This window comes from Symphodus melops (assembly GCF_947650265.1).
Source record: "Symphodus melops genome assembly, chromosome: 6".
In the NCBI taxonomy this organism is placed as follows: domain Eukaryota; kingdom Metazoa; phylum Chordata; class Actinopteri; order Labriformes; family Labridae; genus Symphodus; species Symphodus melops.
In genome coordinates, this window is record NC_136696.1 from 15,814,610 (window position 1) to 15,841,912 (window position 27,303).

The 27,303-nt window shown below is 38.0% G+C and overlaps 1 protein-coding gene across 2 annotated transcripts; it reads right to left on the reverse strand.

Annotated features, from left to right (window-relative positions):
* Positions 1-9,345: 9,345 nt before the first annotated feature.
* On the reverse strand, positions 9,346-27,012 carry gnrhr4 (gonadotropin releasing hormone receptor 4). 2 transcript variants are annotated; one of them, XM_079346365.1, is made up of 4 exons: positions 26,933-27,012; positions 25,835-26,464; positions 10,317-10,521; positions 9,346-10,219 (listed from the first exon to the last, which is right to left on the reverse strand). In XM_079346365.1, the coding sequence occupies exons 2-4, from the start codon at positions 26,348-26,350 to the stop codon at positions 9,756-9,758; spliced, it is 1,185 nt and encodes a 394-aa protein (XP_079202491.1). In that variant the 5' UTR covers positions 26,351-26,464; positions 26,933-27,012; the 3' UTR covers positions 9,346-9,755. The 2 variants fall into 2 exon arrangements, with proteins under 2 accessions (XP_079202491.1, XP_079202492.1); XM_079346366.1 differs by having other exon boundaries at positions 25,835-26,365; positions 26,933-26,989.
* Between the last annotated feature and the right edge of the window lie 291 nt (positions 27,013-27,303).

The following is a 27,303-nucleotide window of genomic DNA, read 5'->3' on the forward strand; positions in this document are numbered from 1 at the left end:
TGACAGATTTTTCCAATAAAGTAGTAGTTGCTAACTACATGACATGATAACAGTATTTAAGTATCTTTTTGTACATTGGGTCCAGACAAGCATTAGGTTCTATACTTAGATACAGTGGTTAAAATAACATCACAAACACTGTGCTTATTGACAGAGAAAGACTTACCTTTATAAGTCTTTAAATTCTAATTTGTGGAAAACAAGTAGGTGGCTGACATTTCATCTTTGAGTAACCCTCTCCCTCTGAGGCTTTATTCCCCTGTATTTGAGAGTGTTTGTTTCCTGAGGCTTTTTTGGTTGGCTTTAGCTGTGCTCATAAAGCTCCTAATTAGTTAAGTTACTAAATAGTTAAGAATGGCCTCCAGACAGTGTGGTAATGTTGCACAAGAGGTGCCTTTTTTCATCCTGCTCACACAGCTGCCTAAATACACACTAACCTATACTCAGTTGAATTTCACTTTCAACCTTTTTTACTGCTTGATAATGCCTCTCTGAATAATGAACTAATACATGGCCTATTTACATTTGTAGAATGGAAAAATATCTGTTTCTGTTTGAGACATGTTGCTGTTCATGAATGTTGTTTTTTAAATCTATTGCAAACCAAATTCTATCAGTCTTGATTACCTCTTAATACTTTGAAGCATTCAGTTGGTCAATAGCATAAATTATTAAAGACAGTGAGTGAAGAACAGAAAAGAAAGAAGGCTTGATTGTCCCTGAAAAACTCACCTCCTCCACCACGTCATCAGTGTCATTGATTCATTGAAGTAATCTGTTACAGCCCAAAGGGGCTATGCTTATATGTTGCTTTTGTCTTTTCTTCTTTGATTTTTTGCTTATTCAATTAGTTTGGTTAGTTTCGGTAAAAAAAAATCACTTGATCAAAATCAAGTGAGTGATGTTTGTGAAGCTTAATGTTATGATATATAAAACAGATTTCCTCAGGGCTCAGTGGTCTGCTTCTCTAGGTTTCAAAATAATGCAACAGTTGAAAACATTCTTCACACACAACTGGTGTCTGAGGTATTACATCGACAAATTATAGTTAACAATGTACCACTTGGCTTGGACCTAACAGTGTAATACTAATATGTTAAATAGTATGAAGATAAAACTGAAGGTTTGGTGCTTTTTGTGTTGCTATTTTTGATGATAAATTAGTGGGGGACAACATCAGTTGTTCTCCTTTGTGCCAATTTAATTTGTTCCCTTACAGTTATAAGGAAGGAAGATATTGTGAGCTATGGCTGATGTTGCAGCAATCAGACAGGGCGAAACCATAAATTAGCATTTTCTGGCTATGGGTTTCTGGACCATGAAATGAACAGCTCTAACGAGTCTCCCACATTTCATGGGTCATACATGCTTTTGTGGATGATAAATGTTGGGTTTTACGCCGTTTTAATCATAAGAAAGTATTATTTTGCCTTGTGCTGGAGAGGAGCAGTTTAAATCACCAAATGGGACACAATACATAACCCTTGCATTTAATGCATTGCAAAGCTCTAATATTTCTGGTGCCTCTCCTTCAGTAGAATGAAGAAATCTCTATCTCAGTACATGTACTATAAGTATCATCTGGGCCATTGTGGCAACAAATACAGAAGCAATACATAAGCCTTTTACTGCATCATTTCTATATAGGCTGCTCGTGTGCATGTGATTTCTGATGAAAATTGTATGAGCTGCTGACTACTAAGCAAGAGACAGGGTTATTGTCAGAATAAGGCCTGCTCTTATCAGCATGTGAACATATCCCAACACAGATGGAGGCTTTGTATTCATTAATCTTGATGCCATGGTTCTAATGCCAAGGCAAAGAGAAATGATGTCCAAATACCAAAAAAACTGGAGAATAATGTGTTTATACATATGAAGTAGTTTAGTTTAGTTTAGTGTAGTTGTTTAGTTGACAGGGACCATGTACAAACAATAACTATAATCTCACAGAGGTAAACTTCGATATTATATTATATATTATTATAGCAGTTTGCTAATTTCCATCTGCAGTCTCTGGGCAGGTCAACACAGGATACATACACAATACAATAAAACATATAAATTCACATCATATCACAATACACATAATAGACTCCACACAAAGGCTACATTTTAAAATGATGTTTGCATCGTTAAGGTTAAAATACTGAATAATAACAGGAAATACATGCAGGAAAAATAAAATTAATGAGAGCATTATTGGTTGTTTACGATCCATTTTTTTTTACATGTTTTGAAAAGAGATGGAAGTCAGTAATCCAACCATCCTCTCATCCCAGCGTTAGAAGCTTTAATCACTTTTTTTCTAGGCCTGCCAAGCCTGGAAGGGATGACAAGAAGGGCGAGAAGGAGCGCCTTATACCGCAAAGAGTAAGCTCAAGAGGAAAAGAGGTTTTCAAGGACTCAATGCATTGATGAAAAGTTGTGGCTTACTGGATCCACAAACAAGCACAGAGTCTTATCAGTCATTAAGGAGCCTTGTCCTCTCTGACATTTGTTTTTGAAAAATGGTTATGAACAATACCTCATCAACAGCGAGATATAATATTTATCAGCTAAACTAGCTTTAAATATGCAGAGCTTAGAGAAGAGTTTCATAGAGCGTCTTTGTAGAAAGGAGATGTACCGTTCAGCTCTCATGCCGCCTCACTATACCAATGCCAGCTACACAATGGTTCAGGTTGGTATATGAAAGCAGGACTACTTACCACCTTTTTGCCCTTAAATATTTGTATTTCTCAGAACCCATACTTACATGGGTTTCCTGCTGTACATTTGTGGTCATAATATGGTTACTCTTCTTCAGTACCAAGCTGGGAATTCCTTCAGGAATAATGCCTTTAAATCATTTCAATGAATAGAAGCATTCGCACAGCTGTGCTTGTCAAAAGATACCTTTACAATGTCTCTGCTTTTAAAAAAAAGTCATTCGTAGACAATAGTAAAAAAAAAAAATGCTCATACCAATTGAAAACAAATGAAAAATAGCAGTCAGCCTTGCGTTTGGCTCAAACTTCCCCTTGAGCATATATTCAAAACCTCTAAAGCTCTTCACTCTACAGGAATTGGCACACAGTAGGTTAATAGTTGATATTGAATTATTGAGTGCATCTCTTACTGTGTCACAAACACAAAAGCCACAACAAAAGATCTCAGTAAACAACAATAATGAACATGAAGGAGGAAAACAACGTCTTCAGTGAGTGAGTAGAAAATGTCAGCCTAGATTTTGAATAGCTCGGTTGGTTCATTTATCACGCTGCTTTTTAATCAACCTTTAAATTGAACATTGATTATGAATCTAGTTAATCTGAGTGTCAACTCTTATATAAAGTTCAAAATTATTCTGTGAATATTCATAAAAATAAAGACATCTGCATTTGTGAAAATGTAGTAGCTGTGGATCAGTGGGTAGAGTCTGTCATCTCTCAACCGGAAAGTCTAGTTTCCGTTTAATCTCCAGCTCCTCCAGCCACATATCCAATGTTTCGTTGGGTAAGACCCCAGTTTCTCTTGTTGCTTCTTCGGTGCCATAGGAATGTGTATGAATGGATAGCTACTTTAGGATGGTCACTTTACATAGCAACCTCTGCCATCAGGGTGTGAATGGAAGTGATTGGGTGACATGAGGTGTTAAAGCACTTTGAGTACCGTAGTCTGAAGACTAGAAAAGCACTTTACAAATGAAGTCCATTTACCATTTTAAATGTACCATTTAAATATATTTTCCCCAGAAATGGATTGAACTTCCCAGATCAGGTAAAGCCAAATATCAGATGGCCAAATGCTTCAGTTTATATTGACAATAAGAGTTTAGTTTGGAGGCATAAAAGCTTTACTCAACAACCTGCTCTTGGCACACAATTTCCTTGGTACAGCCAATCAGGTAGCATTTATAATGGCATGAGAACAATCGGCTATATGTCAAGAACTCTTTCAAAAGCAATAATGCAAATCGGGGAGGAAGCAAAATATTAAAATCTTCAATGTTTTGTTAAAAGAGCCTCAGTCAACTGCCAATCTCAAAGCTGACAAGAAGTAGTCAGCTTTGAGGCTTCATCAATGCAGTGCAAAGTAAACTTTCAGAAATCTTACCTGATCAAATTGTGTTCAATATGAGTGGTTTTATTAAAACACAAAATTAACCTGTTACATCAGACCAGGTGCCATGCCTAATTAAATTATCTATTTAATATTCCCATCAGAAGACTTTGTTATGAGGGAAAAGTAATTGAATAAAATGTGCATTATACAGGTGATTTTGAAAGTAGCATTCCCATGCTCTGTCTTCAACCACAACCTCCCCTCTGTGCTGACTGAAAAACCACACTCCTCTCTTAAATGTACTTGTGCCATCGATCCAGAAGTGGATTTCAGCTATGCTTTGAGTGTGGGCTCGTGAATGCAGGGGGTAGAGAACGAGGAGGGAGACAGGGTGGCATAATTAGTTCATGAAACTTGCACCGACTACAGACATTGGTCGAAAGTTTTCTTCTGCTACAGATGACACATTTTCTTTGTTTCTTTCTCAGAGCACATTTCTGTCAGGACCTAAAGACAATTTCAACCAAAATCTTAAAAAGTGTATCTGGAGAAAATTAACAAGCCTACCTTTAAAAGTTTTGTTTCAGCCTGATGAGGGTGCAGTAACATAGAGAGAATCAGTTGTAGAGCACTTGTACCCACCGGAGACTGTTGACTTTACTCACCGGAGCCACTGAGAGGAAGAGGAGTGTGAAATTGAAAATGGTTATGAGTTGCTGCTATCTTTGAAGTTCCCTAAACATTTTCCTAATTAAAATGATAAGTAGGTCTACTGTTTTTGCACTGAGGTATGAGGTAAAGAAGGTGGGTGCATGTGTCACAAATAGTCACTTTAGCTGTTTATGAAATAGACTCAGCGGTGAAGCTAAACCTGACTGTGTGGGAAACAGCTGGTGTGCAGACTTGCCTTTTAACCTTATGCTAATATGGGCCAAAGAGTCTTAAACCTAGGCTGTTCTTGAAATATGATGCCAACTGAATATTCAAGAAGATTACCAGAGTAAAAGTGAAAAAGATGAAAATATCCTTATCGATAATATAATTAATATCTTGTATTTGCTTTGAAATTTAGATGCTGTTCTAGCTCCCATTTTTGGGCTGAATAAATGTCTTCTGACTCTTGTTTAGTGAGCTGTTTCTAACTTTCAGAAAAACAAAATTATTATTTTGTTATTCAATGCTGTTGAAACCAATTCACTGAAGCGCAACAGTACCTTTTTGAGGTTTGATACAGGAAGTTTATTTATACCTCTTGCTCGGAGATCACACTATTTAAATATCTTGGATTGCTGCGTGTGTAGCAGAAAATACTTGTGTCTTTGCCTCCAGTGTATTTTATTTCTGCTCTTCCCAATTTTACATTTTTCTCCTGTTTGTTTTTTGTGCCCTACACATTGATATAATTGCCAAAAAAAAGTCACATTTTACTGTCAAGTCTCCTCCAACGGCCTTTTTGCTGACCTGAAAGATTTTGCCTAGTATGGGGTCCACCCAGATAACTAGCCATTAGTTCTGTGATTCCATTTCCTGGGTAAACATTAGCTCCTAATGCCAGACCTACCGAGCATGAGAGATTTTTTTTTTTAACCCTGTCCCTGTGACAGGCGAGGACACCTCCTGCCAGGTTTTTGGTTGTGATGGGGGTGATGGTGTCTCAGCATTTCGATTCTGTTGAGGGGGATGTGTCAAGGTTAATAACCTCATCATTTGCTGAAACATGATGTATGTGCTCTGGGTGCCCAACAAGTATTTCACTGCGCATACCTAAAGATGTACCTGTCATCCTCTGTCATCTCCATCCTGTCTGTTTTTGTTTTATGAGGTTCAGCAGGCAGGCCCCACTCCCTGCTGGGAAAAACAAGGTGTAGGAGATTGAGACTTTTAATTTGTCTTAATAACAGGAGACAAGATGAATCATTGTCTCCTTTATTTATGACAAGTCGCATTACTTGCACTCCATATGCAAGAACTACTCCTCCATGTTTCCAAAAGTGCTTAGCGAAATTAAAGTATCCTATTTCTAAACAACCATTATATTAAGAAGGGTTCATGCAGATCCTCTTTGCTCTGTATGAAAGGCAGCATGCTAAACAAGCAACAAGTGTAAGGACTGTAGACTGATCTGATGTATCAGAATGCTAATTTTCATACTACATAATATTGAATTATCTCAATAATAGCTTTCCATCTGCAGTGAATCAACTCGTCTCAGTTAAGCTGCTTTGCATAATTATGAGTACCAATAGAGCTGCATTTGAGATGAACTGACTGCAATTTAAAACATCTATAACATGGTAATTTGATTGTCTTTTGATTTGATTACACATTATTAAAAATTGACCCCTGGTTGATACAGTCCTCACTACACCTTCATCTTACAAATAGCAAAAAATGACTTAACATCACCTATATGAAAGTGAACAGTGGACGAGATAAGCTAGTATCAAAGAATGTTAACTCCGATTAAATCCCTCATTAAACCCAAAAGACAGTGATTCAGTATTGTACCCTGTCACTTTATTCCATATCACTTCTGCGTAACATCTTTTCAAAAACGCTTTGATAGTCACAGAACTAAATCGGCTTATCATCACAGTGTTAATCCTCATAAGATGTGCAGATGGACTCATAACAGCTGAGGTTGCTGGTGTTGCAGGTTAGAAGTTTTGATGTAAACCAGTGATTCAGTCAAAGGACAAATGTTTAAAGGCTTGAAAACTCTTTGTGGGGGCTAAGGATGGAAGTGCCTTTAAGAAATACATGTTGAAACCACAAGTTCCTTTCCTAATGCTTCGAGAATTGCTGATTCCTAAATCAAGAATGAACTCTTCACCTCTGCCTTCGAGCGAAATAGATGGGAAACCTTTTTAGTGATTCTTAGAGGTTGAAAGTTACAGGTCTAAGACCACTTTGCAAACAGCATCCACATGTTTTTTTTACATTTTTTCACACTCCAGGAAACGGTAAGATTTTTTTCCCTCCACTTCAAAAAGGCCTGTATTTAACTCATTTTTGTGCATTTTCTCCAAACACTAGACTAAATAATATTATTATTATATTTGGGTTAAACCGACTAAAATGATTATTGCAGACATTTCACTCCTTCTCGGACTTTTTTTTAGTACAAAGTGATCGTGCATGTTGAGTTTATCTACATGTTTCCTCCACAGGTGCATCCAATTTCTAATTAAGGCGCTTCATCTGCTGATGTAACGATGAGCAGGTGAAGAAGCTGTGCACAAGTATGTTATTTTAAACATCTTGTAGGCTTTATACTTTTCAAGTAAGTCAAAAATATTATCACACAAATGCTAATTTCATAGTGTTCATAACTACACGATAAATGTCTAGATTATATGATTGTCTTTCCTCCATTGTTTGGGGGATTATTCAATCACAGCTTCTGAAATTCGTCATACCTAGCAATGGGGTCAACCACACATTCCTCACTGTCAACTGTTGTTTCTGTCTCTTCCTTGGTCACAGTTTCTATATCACACCAAGGCTAAAAATCCTTGCTAGGATTGTTTAAGCCATAGGAGCTCTCTGAGAGGATGCTCAGAATGCCCAGAAAAATACGTTCATAAATCAGTGTGTTTAGTAGTGCATTATAGCTTCTATTTTAACGTGTGGTTCTAAGTACTTTTTTCCCCTGCTGAAAACACAACATTTCGGGATATTGCTCTTTCACACTAAAAGAATTTCAACATTATAATTATAACAAGGGACTTATGTTATGAAGGATTTGTAGGAAATGAAATGTTGCCAATGAATGAACTTAGCTTTAACTGATCAAGTGTTAACAGCCACTTCTTTAAGCACAATCCACAGCCTGCTTCATTTTATCATCTAGGTCTTTATACAAGTGAGTCAGGTAATATGCGTTTAGCAGCAAGACCTGTAATAATGGACATGCAGTCAAACCATTCTAGCATATCGCCTGTGTCAAAGACCCAGACAGCCTGAAAGAAAAACATGCTTATTGTTCCTGTTATTTGCTGAAACTTGGAGATGGAAGAATACAAGGTAACTTGATTGCTATATGAGGTGCTAACTCTGCTCTTGAGCATCAGAGCGAACAATGTTAAAGACTGGGGGATCCAGCTGTTGTCTGTCACAAATCACTGTTTAATGTTACTTTTAATTTCCTCCCACCAGTGTCTAAAATTAACTTTTTGGTAAAAAAAAAAAAATACTATACAAGCATATTTCTAAAAGCAAAGCTAACACATTTGTTTTATTACATTAGATAGATTGTTCATTTTGGATGCTGACGACACTGGCTGGTAGGCAATCTGTGTTGTCTTTAGTGCACTACAACCAAACATGTATTTAAACTGGTGATGAAAGTTTGGCGACATTCATTACTCTTTAGAACATAATGCCAGTGCCAGTATTCATAGCATCCAATAGCAAGCATGCACCTATGCAGTGTTATTGAAATTCGGACTAAGTTTAGTCCGCAGCCTAAACTTAAGGCATCATCATTCCATTTATTTTTATTTTACTGAGCCATTAGGAACAGATAAGAAAAACTATTACAAAGTTTACTGAAGCTGGTCATTCTGACACCAAGTGCAGAGGAAAGGGGTGATTGTTTTATTCTTAGAATAAACACATTGTAAGTCAACATTACAACATTATTCATAATTTCTTTTATGCTGTTAGAACAACATCACAAAATTAAATAACCAGATACCAAGATCACAGAATTACAAGTTTAAAAGCTAAATTACACTGTTTTCTACAATAAAACCCATACAATACACAAAATGATACTGTAACACTTCCAGCTATGTTAAGAAAATATACCAAAGCATGAAAATCAAGAATATTTTAGCTTTTTCTCCAGTGTGAAGTTTGGGCAAAACAGTAATTACAGAATCAGTCCTGGACAAATGACACAATCAATAACACATCAACTTCATGCTACACAGGTACACTCAATACATTGAACTGATTGATTTGTTTTAAAGGCCATAATGGTCAATAATGAGAAATGGTAACATTCATTTGTGTCATGAAGCAAATCACAGTCTTTAACATTGCACATAGAGCACTACAAATAACAAAAGCAGTTTCCAGACAGTTAGCAGTTAAATTAAGAGGGTTTTGTCCCAACAACACTCCAGCATGCAAAACACAATAAAATAAACAAAAGGTAACAAGGTAATTACTCAAGTGACAAATCTCTCTCAAGCCTTCAATGCCTTTAGTACAGACAGTTCAGTAAAATCCTGTTTTTCTTTTTAGTTATCCTTGATCACTTGTTCACAATTTTATTTCTGTGGGGTTTTTTGCACATAAAATAACAAAGGACATAAAAATCAACAGTTGTTTATGTGTTGAGTGTTTGTCTGTGTTTATTTTGGGTACAGTACAGGGTGCTGTTGCCTCTCAATCTGTCATTCAAAGGGTTTTTTAAACCCATTATGATGGCAGGGGACATGAAACGTCTGAACAGTAGTATCCAAGAGATGATATGTGACAGATGGATGGATGAACAAACCATGTCTGACCAATAATACAGTGTCGTTTACATCAGTGAAACAAGACGAAAGAGACTCGCCAGTCAAAAGAACATTTACTTTTTGTTCAGCTTTAGAATTTCAAAGCAAAATCATTCATCTGTTTATCTAGAGAAAGAGGCTGAACTTAACACTCACTGGCAGGAGCAGATATTCCTATTATTACAATGCTTGAAGCCATTACATCTTGCTTATTGGGATGATTGGTCTTGAACAACTTTTCGTGCTGTTGCCGTTATTTCCCTCCTCTCTGTCTAAATTGTTGCCACCTGAGGCAGTCTGCCGGTGAGACGACAGACGGGTCATGTGCACAAGGCAGGTGTTGTTGTCTAATTCGGTCCTTGTGTTTGAGTTCCGACAGCATCTCTTCAGACCGTGGTGGAGATGAATCGTGAACAGACCATAAGTGATGGGGTCTAGACAGGCATTGAAGAGGCCAAAGATAAACAGCATGTGAGTCAGTGAATGTGAGACTGTCTCCTCCATTTTTTCTGGAAACAACCAATACCACAGGCCCAGTAGATAGTAAGGGGTCCAGCAGATGATGAATGATGTCACAATGACAATGCTCATCTTAAGAGTCCTCATTCGAGCTTTAGGGATGTTGTTGTGCGAGCGACGTAGGTGAACATCTCTTGACACCACTGAAAGAGAGAGAAAAAAATATTCTTTCATTGACCACCCCTTGGGTCTCAGAACACGTATTTCCATCCCAGAATCTTTCAGAAACACCACACTTACGATTGTTCCTTGCCATGCGGCTTGAAATCTCAATGAGAATCCTTGTGTAACAGAAGATCATGATGACCAAAGGTAGGAGGAAGAGGCACACAAAGGTAAACATGTTGTAGAGAGTCTCCTGCCAGTGCTGAACAAAACTGCCATGGGTGGTGCACTGGGTGAAGTTTTCTGGGACTGTGATGGTTACATTGTGAAATATAATTATCTGCATGGAAAGACAGGGAGAGTAACATTAGAGGTTGATTGGTTGATATCTCTACTTCAAATATGTTGGAAGAAAATATACAAAAAAGGCTAAGGTTATAAAAGGACAGCAATGAAAATGATGAAAAAGTGAACCTAAAGACCATTAGTTAGCAGTAAAACAAAAGGAGTACAATGTAGTTTATGCTTGAGGTGAATTATAGTTGCTATACAGTGTGATATAAACAATGATGGGAACTATAGATGTTCTGCTAAAATGTGAACTTTAATAAAGCAATTAGTGTTCTTAAGGAAGAGTTTGGTTTAACACCAAAGAGTCTGAAGTAGATTCTTTGAGGTACTCCTTCCTTAGGAATGTGTATGATAACAGCTAGGTATTGTTTGGATGTAACATAGATGATTGACTCATCGGGTGTAGGAAGAGATGAAATAATAGAAGTTACCCCCATGTCTCTGTGCTGCCCAGAGAAGGTAAAAGAGGGCAGGATGTGGAGGATGACGTGGACCTGAATGCTAACTGTTGAACTAAGTCCAAAGTAGGACATAAATGTGCTGACCGGAAAGCCTGATATATGCTGTTCTTGTCTTTGTAAATCATTTTCTTATTATACAAGCAAGTCAGTGTCAGTGGATATTTCTTCATCATCTACCCATCATCATCAAAGGCGGAGAAACTGCACACTAATAATTCTAAGTCACTAGTGGAATTCTCTGTTATCATGTCTATCCCAATCAAATTATTGATTTAAAAAACAGCAAAAGTTTGCTTCCAGATCCTGTTAAACAGCAGTATTTAATATGAGTTTTATATTATTAAACTTGAAAAAGAATAGTAACACCCTCTCTGCATCAATTTTATACATTGCATTGCAATTATTGCATTTTACATCGCAAAGTCATGGCAAACAATAGACCCATTTGATCCGGCCTGGAGGAGACACTCACTGTAGCATAGCTTTCTTTGCATAAAAAACAAATGTAATTGTTTCAGTCACACTCAGTAATCAGTATAATTGGCACAGGAGTCATAAGGCATCATGTCCTACTTGTTAAAACTGCTATTTAAATTATCTAGCCACATTAAAGTTCAATGGAGACACGTGCATCTGTAATTGCTGCTCAGATTGATGCTGGAGTAAAATTGGACTTCCTGTTTGGTAAATATAAATTGTGTCTCTTGCTTGCACCTCCATTGGGACTCATTAAGATGAGAGAAAGGCTGTTAACAGGGTTTACAATACATTTTGTCACTTGTGCGGATGAACGTCACCCAATTCTGAAATCATGTGGAAAATGTCAGAAACAGTAACTTAATCATACCTCATAGTAGTAATATGCAACTGAAATTGGGGGGGGGGGGAGCTTTGAGTGCATTTGCTGAAGTGAGAGAACCCATAATACATCTATAATACAAACATTTGTGTCATGCAGGCAAAATCATGAGAAAAAGCAGGTTGTAAATAAATATGTACAGGGTTGGTGGCTCAGTACAGTCCCCCCTTCTATACATAAGCAATCCACTTGAATCAAATCTCTATCATTAACTGGCCTTACATGGCTGCTCATCATCCATTGATTTTAGTCCATGTTTGTGTTGTTCAATAACAATTGTAAATTGCTGTTTATATGCAGTGACACAGTATTTCTATTCCTATATACTTCCTTTTGACACAGTGTATTTAGAGATTCAAGGAGATATTCAACGTTTTTTGACTGAAATGTGAAGGGCTGTTAGACACACATAATAAATAAGATGGAAGTAATTGGCTTTGTCAGTAAGAACTGAATGTATCCCTGTCATTTTAAAAGCTAAACTTTTATTTTTTATAGACTGACTTTGGGGCCTGTGTTAATAAAAGAGATTGACAGGCAATATTTTGTATTGAACATAAAAAGCCTTTGGCTGTCTGTGTCTCCGAAAACATTAATCTTGTTGTCAAAACAATCCCATGAGACATCTGGGCTCCTAACACTCACTTTTTGGGGTTTATGTAAAATCCTCATCCTCTTTGAAGGGAAGGATAGTTTCTATTTGTAAGTCTAGTGGACACATGTAGCTAGCCTCATGGGACAGACAACAGCCTTGGTTTTCATTTCAATTACTTAAAAAAGAAAAGAAAAAAAGTCAAAAAACACAAGTCAGTGTTTTGTCTACAGACGTGCCGCTCTACAATGACAATGTCTTATTTAGATTTGCTCATGAAAAACATGGGGAAACAAATATCATCAAAACATAACACAATCAATTTGTGTGTATTTTTAAGAATTTTTGGGGGCATTATTCCAAAAAAATATTTTATTAATTCTATTAATTACTCGTAACTATTTATTTATTAATTTGATAGGCCAGTGGATTACATAACATAAATTCTTTCCATGCTTCCTAGATGGCGGCCCCTGCTGGATTCATCATTGCAGACAGGTGTGTCTGCAATCACAGGTGCCACTATTAAAACCCCCAACTCATCTCTGACGATCTCTCCCTTTCAATCAACCTAACTAATTAAAGCTGCAACTAAGATAAGTTTTTAGCTTCTTGACAAACCTATGTTGTCAAAAAAAATTCAGACATGAACTCATCAGACTCATTTTGTTTTAAACAAGGCTGTAAACAATTTGTGTGTAACAGAAGATTATTGATTTCTGCTAAAAAAGAGTTTTATTGAATGGACATGTAATGAATGTGACTTTTGGTGCTTCTGCAGCCAGCTTCAATCAGACACTTGGAAAACTGCAGGACTTTGCACTTCTACATCAGCATTGTTTATTTAAGGCGCAACCACAAGGCTGTTTTGGACACCCTGTGGTTTACCAGGCAAATGACTACCCAACAGGTGTTGAAGCAATGGAGGCAGGCAGGCAAACTATTATGATGTTACTGATTCTACCTGTCTCTGCATTTATTTTATAAGCTCCACGGGTCCCAACCAGAAACTTGGAGAAAATAGGAAGCATGTTGGAGATGCTTTTGAAAATTGGAGAGATTGATTTTCATTGAGTTCTGCCACCTTTAAGGCAAACTCTTGGTACTGACACTGAATTCCTGTAATCCAAAAGACTTCCCTGGTTGGTGATAATCCAAACCTCAACAGCAGAGGATTTCAAACCAACATTTTCAACGATATCAACTGGAGCAACTACTCTGTAAGCAACAGATCAGCCATACTGTTACTACCAAGAGTCAAGCTGTTGTCAATCATTGCTCAATCCTAATGTTCATAATACCCAGTTTTATCACTCCCCACTGAAACCTGCCAACCCTCAAAACCTCCCTTGGGGCCCTCCTTCATTTTTGCCAATACCCTGTATCAGTTAGGGACAATATCAAGGCTATGTTCCATCAGGTCAAGTTGCTGCCTGAAAACCGCCCTCTACTCATATACCTTAGATGAACCATGAAGAGAGAATTAGCATCTGATGTTTAGGAATCGCAAGTAGCCTACCCTTTGGTACCACAAGCAGCCTTAGAACCACTAAGTCCACCTCATTTCCCCAGTGATTCATGTCCTACAACCTCTATGTGCCTTGTTTATTGATGTAATTCAATTTTCTAGAGGTAGAATAGGTTTTAGGATGTTCATGAAGAGACATGTTATCATTTGAACAGAGAGCAGATCACAGACATGTATCAAACCTAAAGGCTTAAACATGAATAGAATTTTAATAGGACCCAGCAGCCAATGATCTGAGGAAAAAGAAACAGCAGCAGCAGCATTGCTCCTGGCAATTTTGTCAGGAGCCGTTTTGAATGTCCTACTGTGTTGGTTTGGTCACTGTGAATCACTGTTTATCACTACAAAATCCCAGCATATGACCAAGCCTTGTATGTTCAGGGTTTGGATAGAGTTCTATTTTAATTTTTTTTTAATTCAATTAGAATTTAAAGAGTGTCCTAAAAATCCAAACAGCTGATGTTAAATCTTGGAGAATTTGTAGAAAGCAATCATTTTAAAAAATCCACCACATTGTCATTTGACAGAAAGGTACAGGAGTCTTGTAACAATAAAAATATATATAATAAATAAAAGACACATTATATCTTAATCACAAGATCAGGATCTCGTGATTATGACATCAGGATCTTGTTATTATGAGATCAGCCACACTATGCTGAAGGCGTTGCACCTCATACAGACTTTTCCGCGAAAAACCCACCGCTCAGTTTATTTGGTTACTTGTCATTACAGAGTCTTTTAAATCTAAAGTCCTCTCCAAAAGGTTGACTTATTAAACAATATATCACTGTGTTATACCAATGTATTTATTTGACAGAATGAGGGAGAAAAGTGGAGCTGAAAGGTGGAGCTCAAAGTGGAGTGGTCCATCTGGTCAACAATGGTCCCATTGTTACTATGAGTGTAAAGTGAGCCTGAGAGGGAGGACTGACTGATTGTGATTGATTCTGTCTGACCTGCTGCAACGTGCCTTCAGTGTGATTAAACTACATGTTTCCACACCCACTTGTCACCTTCAATGCTACTGCTTATTAAAAAAAACACAAACTTAAACAACGAGAAGCATGCACGCTAAGAAACAGATCTAAGTGGAGAGTTCATATTTGTCTGTACCAGTCTCAGCTCAGTGCTGCACACACATTTCTTTTGTGGTAAATTTGTTTCTCATTTTCAGATTCTTAATAATGGCAAATGACAAATTAGAGACCTATTGCCCTTTTCCAGCAGCAGTAGGGGAGACACAGCAACATCAAACTGAAAGAAATGTACAACCTAAATTAACAAAGAGCTTTTCAAAGAGCCTGAAATAACATTTCCCCGACACCAGTTAGTGTGTGACAGTATTAAATCATAGTTGCAGTAATACACTTGAGATTGGACGATATTTTGAATCATACTAGCAAGTGTATGCTAATCTGCAGCTCCCAGTCTCTGTCTTGTTCCTACAGCCAGAGAATATCAATGATTTTCTTCATATGCATGTCACATTTCTCTGTGCATTTAATATGGATGATTTATAGAACATTTACACAGAGATTTCGTCACTTTTATTTCACTTCTTTAGAACTCAAAAGACAAGTAGCTGTGGACCAAACTTTAGAGCTTGGGCCTTGGAGCTTTTTTTTATTAGGTTTGTACATCTACTTACTGTGCTTTTTTTCTAACTTGTTTTAGTTAATACAACAAAAACTCTAAAATGGTCATTTTACTTTTGTTCCGCTTCTGTTGTCTTACCCACCCACACAAACACAGCGGCACCTTTCTTACATGCAGAGCACTTTCATTGCTCTCTATAACCTCACAGCTCCGTACCTTTCTGATCTCCTTCACACCTACATACCTTCTCAGACCCTCCGTTCTGCCTCCTCCATGCTCCTTACCTCCTGCCCGCCTAGCATCATCAAAGGCGTCTCAAGCCTTGTGTCTATGGTTGGACCTTAATTCCTGTATTTATAGCAGGGGGCACATGCTGTGTAATCAGACAGCAAAAGAGGCTATATAGCAACAGCAATATAGTGGCTATATAAGTAAGTTTTTGTCACAACCACAGCAGCCATTTTTCTGTGTAAAAGCCAGTGAACACTTATATAAAAATATATTTTAAAAACACTGAATTTTACTTTCTATTTAAACAGCGAATGATCCACAGATCACGCCTGACAAAATCATGGGGGGTGAGTTGAACAAAGGATCCAAGCATCCGGAAGCCACTGTTGGATCTCAGATAGAGATGAAGTAGGATATTTAAACATTGCTTTTTTCCTCTACAATAGAAGTTAAGGTGGAGGACATGAGCAGTTGAGGCAGCTGCCTTAACTACAAAGCACTGCAGACTGCTACGTGTGCTCCTCTGACAATCGTCATCAGCATTACAATGTTAACAAACCCTTTATAACGCTAATATCAACATGTTGCACAAATCAGTCTGACCCACAGCAGCAGAGCGGAAAACTAAGACTGGGCCAACCACTTTCAATATTGAGAGGGAAAAAGAATCAACACTGCCAATTAGGAGTTGACATAAATAAATATGAGTAAGCTGCTTCTTTTTCACCTTTCAGGTCAGAAAATCTGTAATTCCAGATATATACAGAAGAATTACATCCGTTTAATTCATTCATAGGGTACATATCCATCCAATATTTTTCTTTTCTGAAATGCGAAAGAGAAAAATCCTTAACGACACACTATGATTTGTACAGTTTGACACGTGATGAGTGAAGGCACGAAATCACGGTATATTTAGCCTGCTTTCTACAGTGTGAGTATTGAAAGCTGAGCAGAGTCACGACCATATCTTTGTGGTTAACAAACAGCCATTTAAACCATATAGGAATACACTCTGACTCGAGAAGATCAGGCTTTACATTAGACTTTACAGGTAATGAACTCTTGAATATGTTCAAACAAATTTGCATCTTAACCAACCACATTTCTGTGTAGGCAGCTTCACAAGCACTTATCTTTCTAATTAAAAGCTTTTCCACTACATTTAACATAAAACTGTGAGGAGCCACAGAGCTTGACAGATCAGGTCACGTTTTTTGCCTGAAAGCTTCAGGCTACAGTTTACAACTCATCTGGAAAGATTTCCGGTCTCTGACCGCAGGACATAATGTTTGATGCCTGAAAGATTTCAGCTCTCAGTACATCATGCCACAGAAGAAGCTCTTTATAAAAGGATGATCAATGTTCTCAACAACTCTCCTGATACAGGAGTGTAGAGTAGATGTGAATGAAATATGATTCATCCTGTTAAATGTCTGCTGATACAGAAGAAAAAACATTACATCGTTTTTCTTTTTCTTTTTTTTTTACTTTACACACACTGCAATGGATTGTTGTTTGGTCATTGTCCCAAATAAGGGGGCGGCTGTGTAGAGTCTGTTGGAGGTTTGCTCTCCACCTTCTGCAGGTTTATGCCCTAGGTGTCCTTGGGCCCAAAGGTGCTCCGACTGCATCCTCTGCAGTGTACGAATGTCTACACATAGTTACTTCTGATTGTCACTTTACATTTTACTGCTTGGTTTCCACCAAGCAGTTCAGTTTGGTTCGTCTTGGTACAGAGCGCATCTTGTATTGACTAAAGCCGGCAAAGATTCCCAAATTACCAACCCATACCGTCTTACTTTTTGATACCCTTTTGTTGGGGTGCCAAGAATATTGATCTGACCTAAAAGGTGGAGCTAAATACTGCAGTTTGTTGATAAGTTGAAAGAATCGTCAATTCCCTAGCAACAGCGGTAAACAAAACATGTTAAACACCCAGCCGATTGTTTATTCATCTCTATTTCTCATCGTGGCACACAGTCTTCACTGAAACAAAGCTCGGTTCTGTTTATAATAAGGTGCCACATGCCAATGAGAAAGTAGATGAATTGCTGGATGTCTTCCAGCATTGTTTTTTTTTTGTTTTTCTCCTTTGTTGAATTCATTAGCGGGTTAGCTATTAGCGATTAGCTGCTATCATGTGATGCCATAATGTAGCTGACGCAGCTATCGACAGCCAGCTTACACACAGCCCACCAAATGGGCAGGGTTGGCTTTGTGGTGTAAAAGCGCTTTGAGTTGTCAGAAAACTAGAAAAATGCTATACAAGTTCAAGTTCATAAACATGGACCAATTATTGACACCGGGGCTGCTTTCAAACATAACATCCAGAAGTTGCAACAACGTGCAGCAGTTAATATGCAGAGACTTCATTCCCCCTCCTATCGGCTTGAGTGAAATTCTCTGAAGAATATGCTGTCGCGTTTTCACATCAGCCCCTCTGGATTTTTGGCTAAAAAATTACTGAAATAAGATTACTGAAATAAGATAAAGATAGATAAAATAACCCTTTATTCATCTCGTAAACTGAGACATTTGCTATAGGGGTCTGGCAGGAGAAAACGGAAGGTGAAAATCTCAGTGAAAAGTTCTGTTGTTATGTTCACACATACAGCTTCTACGGATAATTTCCTGATTTATTAGATGTGTGAAAAGGGTTTTGCTTTGTTAATGTCACTTCAAAACACCTAAGATTTTTTTTTTAATTTTCATTTCATTCAAATATTTTCTTTTTTTATTGTTTGCATCTTACTTGTCATATGCTAAATTATTGTCTTATATATTTATAAACTGTTTGGTAAAGCTGTAAACATAAAACCCTGTCCTGTTGTTTAATATGTTGCAGGCATCAAATTCAAAATGGGCTATTACACCCCCCAAAAAAGAAGAACATTTTTCACTTTCAACAAGTTGGCATGTTGTCGTTGTGCTAGATTCAATGATTTACAAATCATCAGTTTTTGTCATCATTTGTGTTTTATTATTATTAGTATCATTATTATCATCATTATTATTATTATTATTATTATTGTTATTATTATTATTTTACACAACTTCCAACATTTTTATGAACTGCAATTGCAAATCGCACAATTTCATCTATTTTCATGGGGTAACTTTGATGAGCAAGCAGTGTCTGCATTAACCACTGCTGTTTTTGCAATGTGATGCATTTGCAGAATGTTCAGCTGTTTTATCAAATGATGTTGCACTTCCTTGGAGCTAAATCTGAGACTGAACCACTTTATTTGCTGAGCTAAATCCTGCTTTTTCTCTATGCAGTTGCTGCCGGCTCAACAATTTCACTTCTCACAATCTACAGTATTTCAGCTACCAATGCTAAGTGCAACTTGAAGACAGTGTGTGTCCACTATGAAGATCTGGGGGGTGGATAGGCAATGAGAACATCTATTTTGCATTGGCAAAACATGTCTCAATAAGTCATCCATTAAACACTGTGGACAGTTTGTTTGCAGTCATTGACAGTGTCCTTGTTCATTGAAACACTTTGAATAGTCACTCTTTTCTAGCTATGTTTTAGTCTTTTTCACCTAGTCCTAAAAATGTCTGTCCCTCAAGCTGCTAAATGCTACGCTGAGTTTAGCTGTTATTATAATAATAATAATTTACACTTTATTAATCCCACGAGGGGAAATTCAGTTTTTACACTCTGTCTAACACACACATAGGCCGAGATACACACTCATGCACAAACAGGGTTCTAGTGACATGCATTAATGGAGAGGTCTCAGAGTGAGGGGGCTGCCCACAGCGAGCGCTCCAGAGCAGTTTTGGGGTTCGGTGCCTTGCTCAGGGGCACCTCGGCAGTGCTCAGGAAATGGACTGGCACCTCTCCAGCTACCAGACCAGGTTCCGGACTTGGTCCGTGCCGGGACTTGAACCGGCGACCCTCCGGTTCCCAACCCAAGTCCCTACAGACTGAGCTACTGCCGCCCCATTTGTTTTGCTAAAGGTGGCAGTTTTTCATTCAGTGTTTGGCAGGTTTTGGGTTTTAAAAGCATATTAAGATGGCTGTTTAAAGGGTGTATTCACACCTACCTTGTTTGGTTCGCTTGAAACAAACTAAAACCCTGGTGCGGACCTTTTAAGTAGGTGTGAATGCAAACCATCGAACTCAGGTGCGCACCAAACAGCCGGACCGAGACCCAGCCAAAGAGGTGGCTTCGGTTCGCTTCCAAACGAACCCTGGTACGGTTCGTTTGAGGTGTGAAAGCAACCAGACCTCAGTCCGACCCAGCTCTAAAAATCGTACGGCTTTTTGGACATAACAGGCTCCCGTTGCCTCACGCATTAAGGGAAATAATTGTTAGCAGCACAGTGTTCTTGTTTGTTTCTATTGCCTACGTGTTCTATTTTTCAGACACTTTCACTGGTGTTTCATTGCTCTGTTCTTATCCAATACTTTTAAATCACATCGACTATGAACAGAACAGCAGCTGCAGCAGTTTTCCTGGTGCTTTTCCCCCGCGGCAGTCTGATCCTCCTCCTTTCCCCTGTTCTACATATTTCTATTCATAACCTCGGCCACATATATCATAACACCCGTTGATTGCCCACACATAAATCTAAAATTTTTTACACAATTAAATATTTTCGTACTTGTACAAAATGGATGAAATTGTTGCTAAAATGCTGAATACCAGGACAGTAAGTGCAGCATGCAAGTTCTCCGTGATTGTTTACTTTCATCTTGCGATTACCGCTTTACCCCGCCCTAAACCTTCTTATCCAATGATTGAACGATCTTTGCACACGTGGTTTTGTTTATGAATTCTGGGCCTCTTGCAAAAAGTGCAATGTGAAAACAAACTGCACCAAACCAAAAAAGAAACATTGTATTTGGTCTGAACCAAATGAAAGCGGACTAAAGGACTTTTCTGGTGTGAATACACCCTAAGATGAGTTAATTATTTTGGACACAACTGCTGGAGCAAACCATAACTATGCAAGGCGGCGTACAGAGGCCTCTCTATCTTGAGAGGAAATGCTGAAATGGGTTTTGAAGAGTCAGTTCTTCTTGGTATAGCCTCCTGTCATGAGAGACAGAGAGATATTGGCACCAAAGGAGAAGGGAACTTGATTTTTCACACTTTGGCCAATGGCTATAAAAATAAAAGAATATGATCAGAACATCTAATCCATCAATCACAGTGTGATCTAAGAACCTTGTTAACCCTTTTTTGGAATTTGTTTTGAACCATTAAAAAATTAAAAAATGAATAGAATTGAAGTTATTGCTGCAGATGTTGTGATCATGTGAATACAGAATGTTATTAACATTGTTGTGAATAACATTGTCTTGATTTTTCCAGGGAGCCTTTTATAAAATCTTGGGACCCCCATTGTCCCTGGACGTGCATACAGGCTTGCACACTATGGCAAAACACGTATATTATTTTGTTAATTCCTTATAAGAGACGCTAGAAGCAGAAGACATGATGATGAATAATAAGTTTACATTAAAACATTTTCATTAGTACGGGAAGCCCTCAGCAGACCAACATTTTATTTTGACCATATTTGACTATATGGATTTATGTCCTCTTACGTACTTAGCGTTTCTGTAAATACCAACATGAATGCTACATTATAATCTCATAAACTGGTCTTACACTGTAATGTCTATCGCGCTCTCCACTGTACACATTTCATGAATGAAACTGACTATGTTGCATAATTGTGGAGGAGGAACAGGGCATTCATGTTTTGTTTAGAATCCTTTGAAATGATGTAGAAATGAAATCCTTTGTGATTCTTTCCAACTGTGAAAAATGAATTGTGTTGACTTGTGTTGTGATCTTTGCTGTATCACCTTCCACTTGAGCTTTGTCCTTCAGTTGTATGCTTTTTCCCCCTCTCTCTCTCCCTCTCTCTCTTTGGGGTGTTGTGTGACCATTCACTCTTGCCAACAAACCATAAATTGCTTGACAGGCTAAAGAAAGACCTTTAAAAAATATTTGCTGATGTCTTGGTTAGGGTTAACCCTAATCCTTATAATTCAGCCTGTTCAAAGCAGTCTTCTATTCATAGAAGGATTCAAATGAATAGATGGGGTGTGCCGGTGGCCGAGTGATTACTTTGTTTGAATCTGGACTGTGGTTCCTTTCCTGCATGTCATTCCTCATTACCCTCTCTCTCTGATTTCCAAATGTATTCATTGCCTGTTTCTAAAAAATAAATGTATAAAAAGCCTAAAAATAAAAAATGTGAAAAAATGAAAGCCTCAAATATTGATGCCAGTGTCTTTCCTATCACCTCCCCCAGCTTTTTTTCAGCTACACTTAGAAGCTAAATCTTGAGCTGTGGCAGGTGAAGTTTTGGAAATTTAAATCAGGCATCATCACATGTGGCGAAGTTAGAGTCTCACGACATTGCACAGTTTCTTGTTACTGTATATATACAGTGGCTGAAAAATAACACTGGCGTCTACTGTGAACCAGCCAAATAGTGCCAGACTTCACACGTCTAACCTTTGTTCAAAGACTTTCAGCACATACAGTAGTTTAATGTAGCTATTCATCAAAAAAGGATATGTGCAGTGAACAATTATTCTTGTTTGGCAATTTAAAGAGAGTGTTTTAAGTAGGGATCCAGGGATTCTAAGTATGTTAATTATCATTATTGCAAAGAAACTGAGGGGTCTCTCACACAAAGCATAAAACAGGATAGCCAATCATTTGCATTTCACTAAAAAGCCACAGCAATGTGTTGAATAAGAAAGAGAAAAAAACAATGTTAAAAATAAATACAATGCAAGAATGTCCCAAGGTCATCCTCCTTACTTTGGCCAGTGTTTCCTTTTCTCCATAGACTGCTGATTGCCTTAAATAAATTAGTTTTGGTACTTTGTAGGGTTTAAAGTTTACCATCTCTATTATGTATTTCCACCAAGTTGAGTTTAATGGAATTCCAGATGTCCTTTAAGATTAGTATAGATCAGAGAGAGAACCAAATAAGGGATCGGAGGGGAGCAGGCCAATTAAATGTTTTAATTGAAATCATTTGCATTCCTCTCATCATGTTTGAACCTGTGATGTTTGAATGTTTCAGTGCAGCACTTTGCTCCTGCAAAGGTGAATTACACTAGAATGAATAAACACCATGTGAGTTATGGTATGTCATGAAATTTAATAAAACAATTCAGAATTAAAATCATGGAATTTGTTTTCTGCGTCCCCTATCTTGTCATCTCTGAGATTTAAGGGATTTAGGACTGTTGCAACAGAATTATACTTTCAGTTAAAAAGACAGAGTGATCCTTTTGTCTCTGTTGTCCAAAGAAAGTATCAGTTTTGTTTCACACATTGAGACCGCATTGAATTTGAAATGTAAAAAGCCTCTGAGAAATAGAAGTGCTCTTTGAAAGCATCTAGGTTAAGTCCTCTTTTCAGCCTCATGGATTAGAGAACAGCAATGGTTATGCGTGGTGTGATACTGGCGTGTCACATTTAAACCAATGTAAAACAGAAAAACATACCCAGCTTGTACCACCAGTGCAGTGATTGAGTACATACCAACAAATGAGCACTTACTCATCTTTTTTTGATGAATCAAATGAGAGTCGTGTGTACTAGAAGGCTGCATTGGGAGCAGCAATTCAAATAATAGAAATATTAACTGACATAGGAACGGAGACTACGGTACATTTTTTTCCAACATAGTTGTGAAAAAAGTTGTGATGTACAAAAGACAGATATGTGGCACATCAAGGATGAGACAGAACATGAACATGCTCTTCTTGCTTAAAGTTCTCCTAAAATGAAGAACTTCTTCCTGCACAAGTTAAACAGCACACCAATGAGAAATGTGTCACACTTTGCTGTAGAGACATTCGTAAAGATCTCAGGCTTTAAATATTTTGCCAATTTCTCAATTAAAGGCCGATTTCTTAGCCTAAATGTTTGCATATGGAGTTTCTGCTGGCTTCGCTGAAGCTGGTGTGATGCTTTGTAAAGGCTGAGGGTCTGATTCACGAGAGGATGTGAGGTTTTTGCGCCTTCTAAATCTGTGCAAATAAGTAAGAAGATTGAAATTCTTTCAGGGCTGTTGATATCTCATCCATATGTGGATGAGAATTTTCCTATTCTTCAAGTTGTCCTTTCTTAGAGTTGTCCTTCAGGGAAGAAGATTTTTTTTGTTGGTAAAAAGGGTTATTTATCATGTGTAGTGCTTAAAATACAGTAAGTGAACACATTAATATAATATTTCCTTTAACTGAAAGCATGGTTGTTTTTACACAATAACTGTTAATAGTCAACGTTTGTGCAAGGTAACTGGATGTTCTTTTACCTGTACTTTTCGTTAGTATATAGCCTATAAGTACTTTGAATGTGAGATACCTTTGATACTTAACTCTTGTCAAGAAGCTAGTTTTTATTTTTGGCGTGGAAATACAGGATGTTACCGCTACATAAGAAAGCGGGAATTGCTACTGAAAGCTGCCATACTGTTGTTGTACAGTATGTGCTGCTTTAATAAAAAACATAATGTAAATGATACTTGGATAGATCATCTGGAAACATATTTTACTCAACACAGTTTGCTTTTACCGCAGGTGGGGAGTAGAAGAGAGAACTCTTATAAATCCTTGTTAGCCTTGACATCATCTGTTGATACTGTAGTATTGATTGAGAGCCCTCTGGCGGCGGAATCTACTGATCGTATCATTAAGTAAATGTATAATTGGCTACTTTCGACCTTTGACTTATAACATTTACTTTTGAGTAAGTTGTAGTTTTAGCCAAGTGACTTTGAAATTACATTTCTTTACCTTTACTCAAGTATGTTTTTTTAAGTGCCTTCTCCTGTTTACCACATTTGTTGTTGTTTGTCTTTATGTGATAGCTTGGATCTGCACTATTTTCATCCTGCAGTCCCTGCTTTAAGGTTTGGTCTGTTTGTTCACAAAACAATGTTTTCAGTTTAAAATAATACAATTAACGGTTAATATGACTCATGGCTGTGATTATTATTAGTGACTTCCAATGTACAGGCTGTCGACTCTGACGGGCTGTGTATGAACTGCAGGTGGCCTCAGAGAGGTGACTAACTAAAAAAAATATTAAGATTTTCTGTTTTTCAAGTTACATGTTTTTAGAGGTTTTTCGCTCCTAAATATAAAAGCTTTTTAAAACCTGAAAAATGGATTGCGCTTGTACAATCTGAATTCATCTCACAGTGGTTAATATCCCCAAATTCCCAGAGGAAATATTGTGTCCTCAATGAAAGGCCGGCCGGGCCGTAAGGTATTAATCATAGCCTTTTAGTCTGAGAAGTTTGGATGTCTGCTTCTTGTTTTACCTTAGTGCACACTTCTTTCATCTGAGGGGTCTAAGGAAACACAAATATGATCTTACACTTGATGAGGTACTTATTAAGCGATCCTGACATTTGCACAACTCCTGAAAGCCTCTCCGGTCAATGATGTCTTGACAATATGTTGTACCTGATCAGAAATCCAATTTTATTTCATGTTCAGCCTTTTATATCAAATCAAGAACACATTTCATATCTTTTAAAACCAGTAACAAGGACCTTTTATTTTCTGGAACACATCCTGTATAAACTTATGGTGTGTTGCTTCCCACAAATTCACTGCCAGACTTAAATTATTCTGTTAAAGTCAACTGTTTTCAGATGGCATTTAGAGTACACGTGTGAAATGTACAAAGTTGATAAATTGCCTGCAAGTCACCCCAGAGAGTCAGTGACCCAGCTGCGTTTCTCTTTCTTGTTCTGTCTTACATTGCTATTTCATGTTTTTTGCCCTAGAAAGACTTACATGGATTATTAACTCCCTCCTCCGTTTTTGACAAAACTAAAACAGCCGGATTCACCAGAGGAAATACTTTCAGTAGCTGTTCCCTGAGCTCACCTAAAAGGTAATGTGAAAATGTTAAGGCCAGCAGCTTTCATGTGTAAGAAGCCCCATATGATTGCAAATCAGTATGGAGAAATGGACGTATTTGATGTGAACCCCCAGAACATAAAAAATGTATTTCGTCTTACCTGAGGGAGCGAGAGGATGACGCTCATCGTCCATGCCACAGTCAACATGATTTTGCTTTTCCTTTTTGCCTCGCTGATCCCCAGAGGATTGAGGATGGCTGACTGTCTGTCCAAGCTAATGACCACAGTCACAAAGGCGCACGAGTACATCGCCACTAGCTTCAAGAACATGAGCAGCCTGCAGGCCACGTCTCCCGCCTGCCACTGCACGGTGATGTTCCACACTGCGTCCACGGGCATGACGATGAAAGTCACCAGCAGGTCCGCTACCGTCAGGTTCATGATGAGGATCCTAACGTGAGATTTGCGCTTGCCGCCGTTGCCGGCAGCCCACAGCACAACCAAATTACAGACAGCTGATACCGCGCACAGAGAGAAGGTGATGATAACTCTGACTTTGGCAGCGGTGGAGAAAGTGGGCAGCTGGAGCGCGTCTCCATCAGCGCTCTTGTTGCACACTGAGATTTCTCCCTGGCAGCTGCCATTCACGTTTTGATCCGTCAACTGATGGAACATAATTAACCCCGCAATCTGCAAACAAATGCGAGGAATTAATCCCGTCTGATCCTACACTATAGTTTTCAATTTATTTTTAATGTGCATCTCCTGCTGGATCCTCAACTGTGAAAACTGAGAAAAGAAAGAAACCATCTTATTTAATGCGCTGCCAGCTATGTGTGATCCTTACATTCTGTTGTATGCAAGTGCGTTATGGTGCCATAAAGGCTCTTGTAAAGATATATCTACACAATATTCCTGTCCTGTAGGTCCTGTCACGCAAAGATTTAATTTGTGCACGTTAAAAAAAACAGTGACAGTCGAGGCACTTGGCTTACAATAAATGAAGATAAAATAGAAAAAAAGAACATTTGATGGAAGAACCAGTACAGAAGAGAGAGAAAAAGAATTATTAATTATGAGGCGCAGCAATTTGTTGAACTTCTTTTAAATTTACGCACGACTCCACAGTAACTGTTCCTTCTAATTAATAAATCTATCCAACTAGTTATGACCTGAAACACTGAGATAGGGGGAAGAAATAAAATAAGAATTAGTCCAATTTATGCGACAGAGGGGGGAAAAAAGCATGCTTCTCACCTGCACTCGGAAGTGGAGCTGACAACGAGCGCATGCATGGGATCTCAGCGAGCGTGTTTCCACTGCAGTGTCTGCAGCTGTTGCTTCAATCCGCTTCATCCCTTTGCTCTGACGCGCACAATGACAAGCGAGAGCATGAGACAGCCTGGTTGTAATCCTCTGTGAACCCGTAGAGCTACTCTTTTTTATTGTGGTGATGGGTGAAGGCGCCTATATAGAAATATCATTTACCTGTTTTAGTACTCACAGACAAAGATCATTTTCAAGTTTACGTTCAACTGTGGCTATAGACACAAAAAAATATATATATGACAAAAAAATTAAAGGATACGTAATTGAAATTGGATGAGCTACTGCTGAACATTTCTGGT

What these genes read in the sequence shown, in the direction of transcription:
- gnrhr4 (XM_079346365.1), bottom strand. Translation starts at nt 26,350, where the DNA reads ATGTTCCATCAGTTGACGGATCAAAACGTGAATGGCAGCTGCCAGGGA. An exon ending in TCATCCTCTCGCTCCCTCAG is followed by an intron (nt 10,522 to 25,834) that starts GTAAGACGAAAT and finishes CTTTCCATGCAG; the next exon opens with ATAATTATATTTCACAATGT. An exon ending in CCGCATGGCAAGGAACAATC is followed by an intron (nt 10,220 to 10,316) that starts GTAAGTGTGGTG and finishes TCTCTCTTTCAG; the next exon opens with TGGTGTCAAGAGATGTTCAC.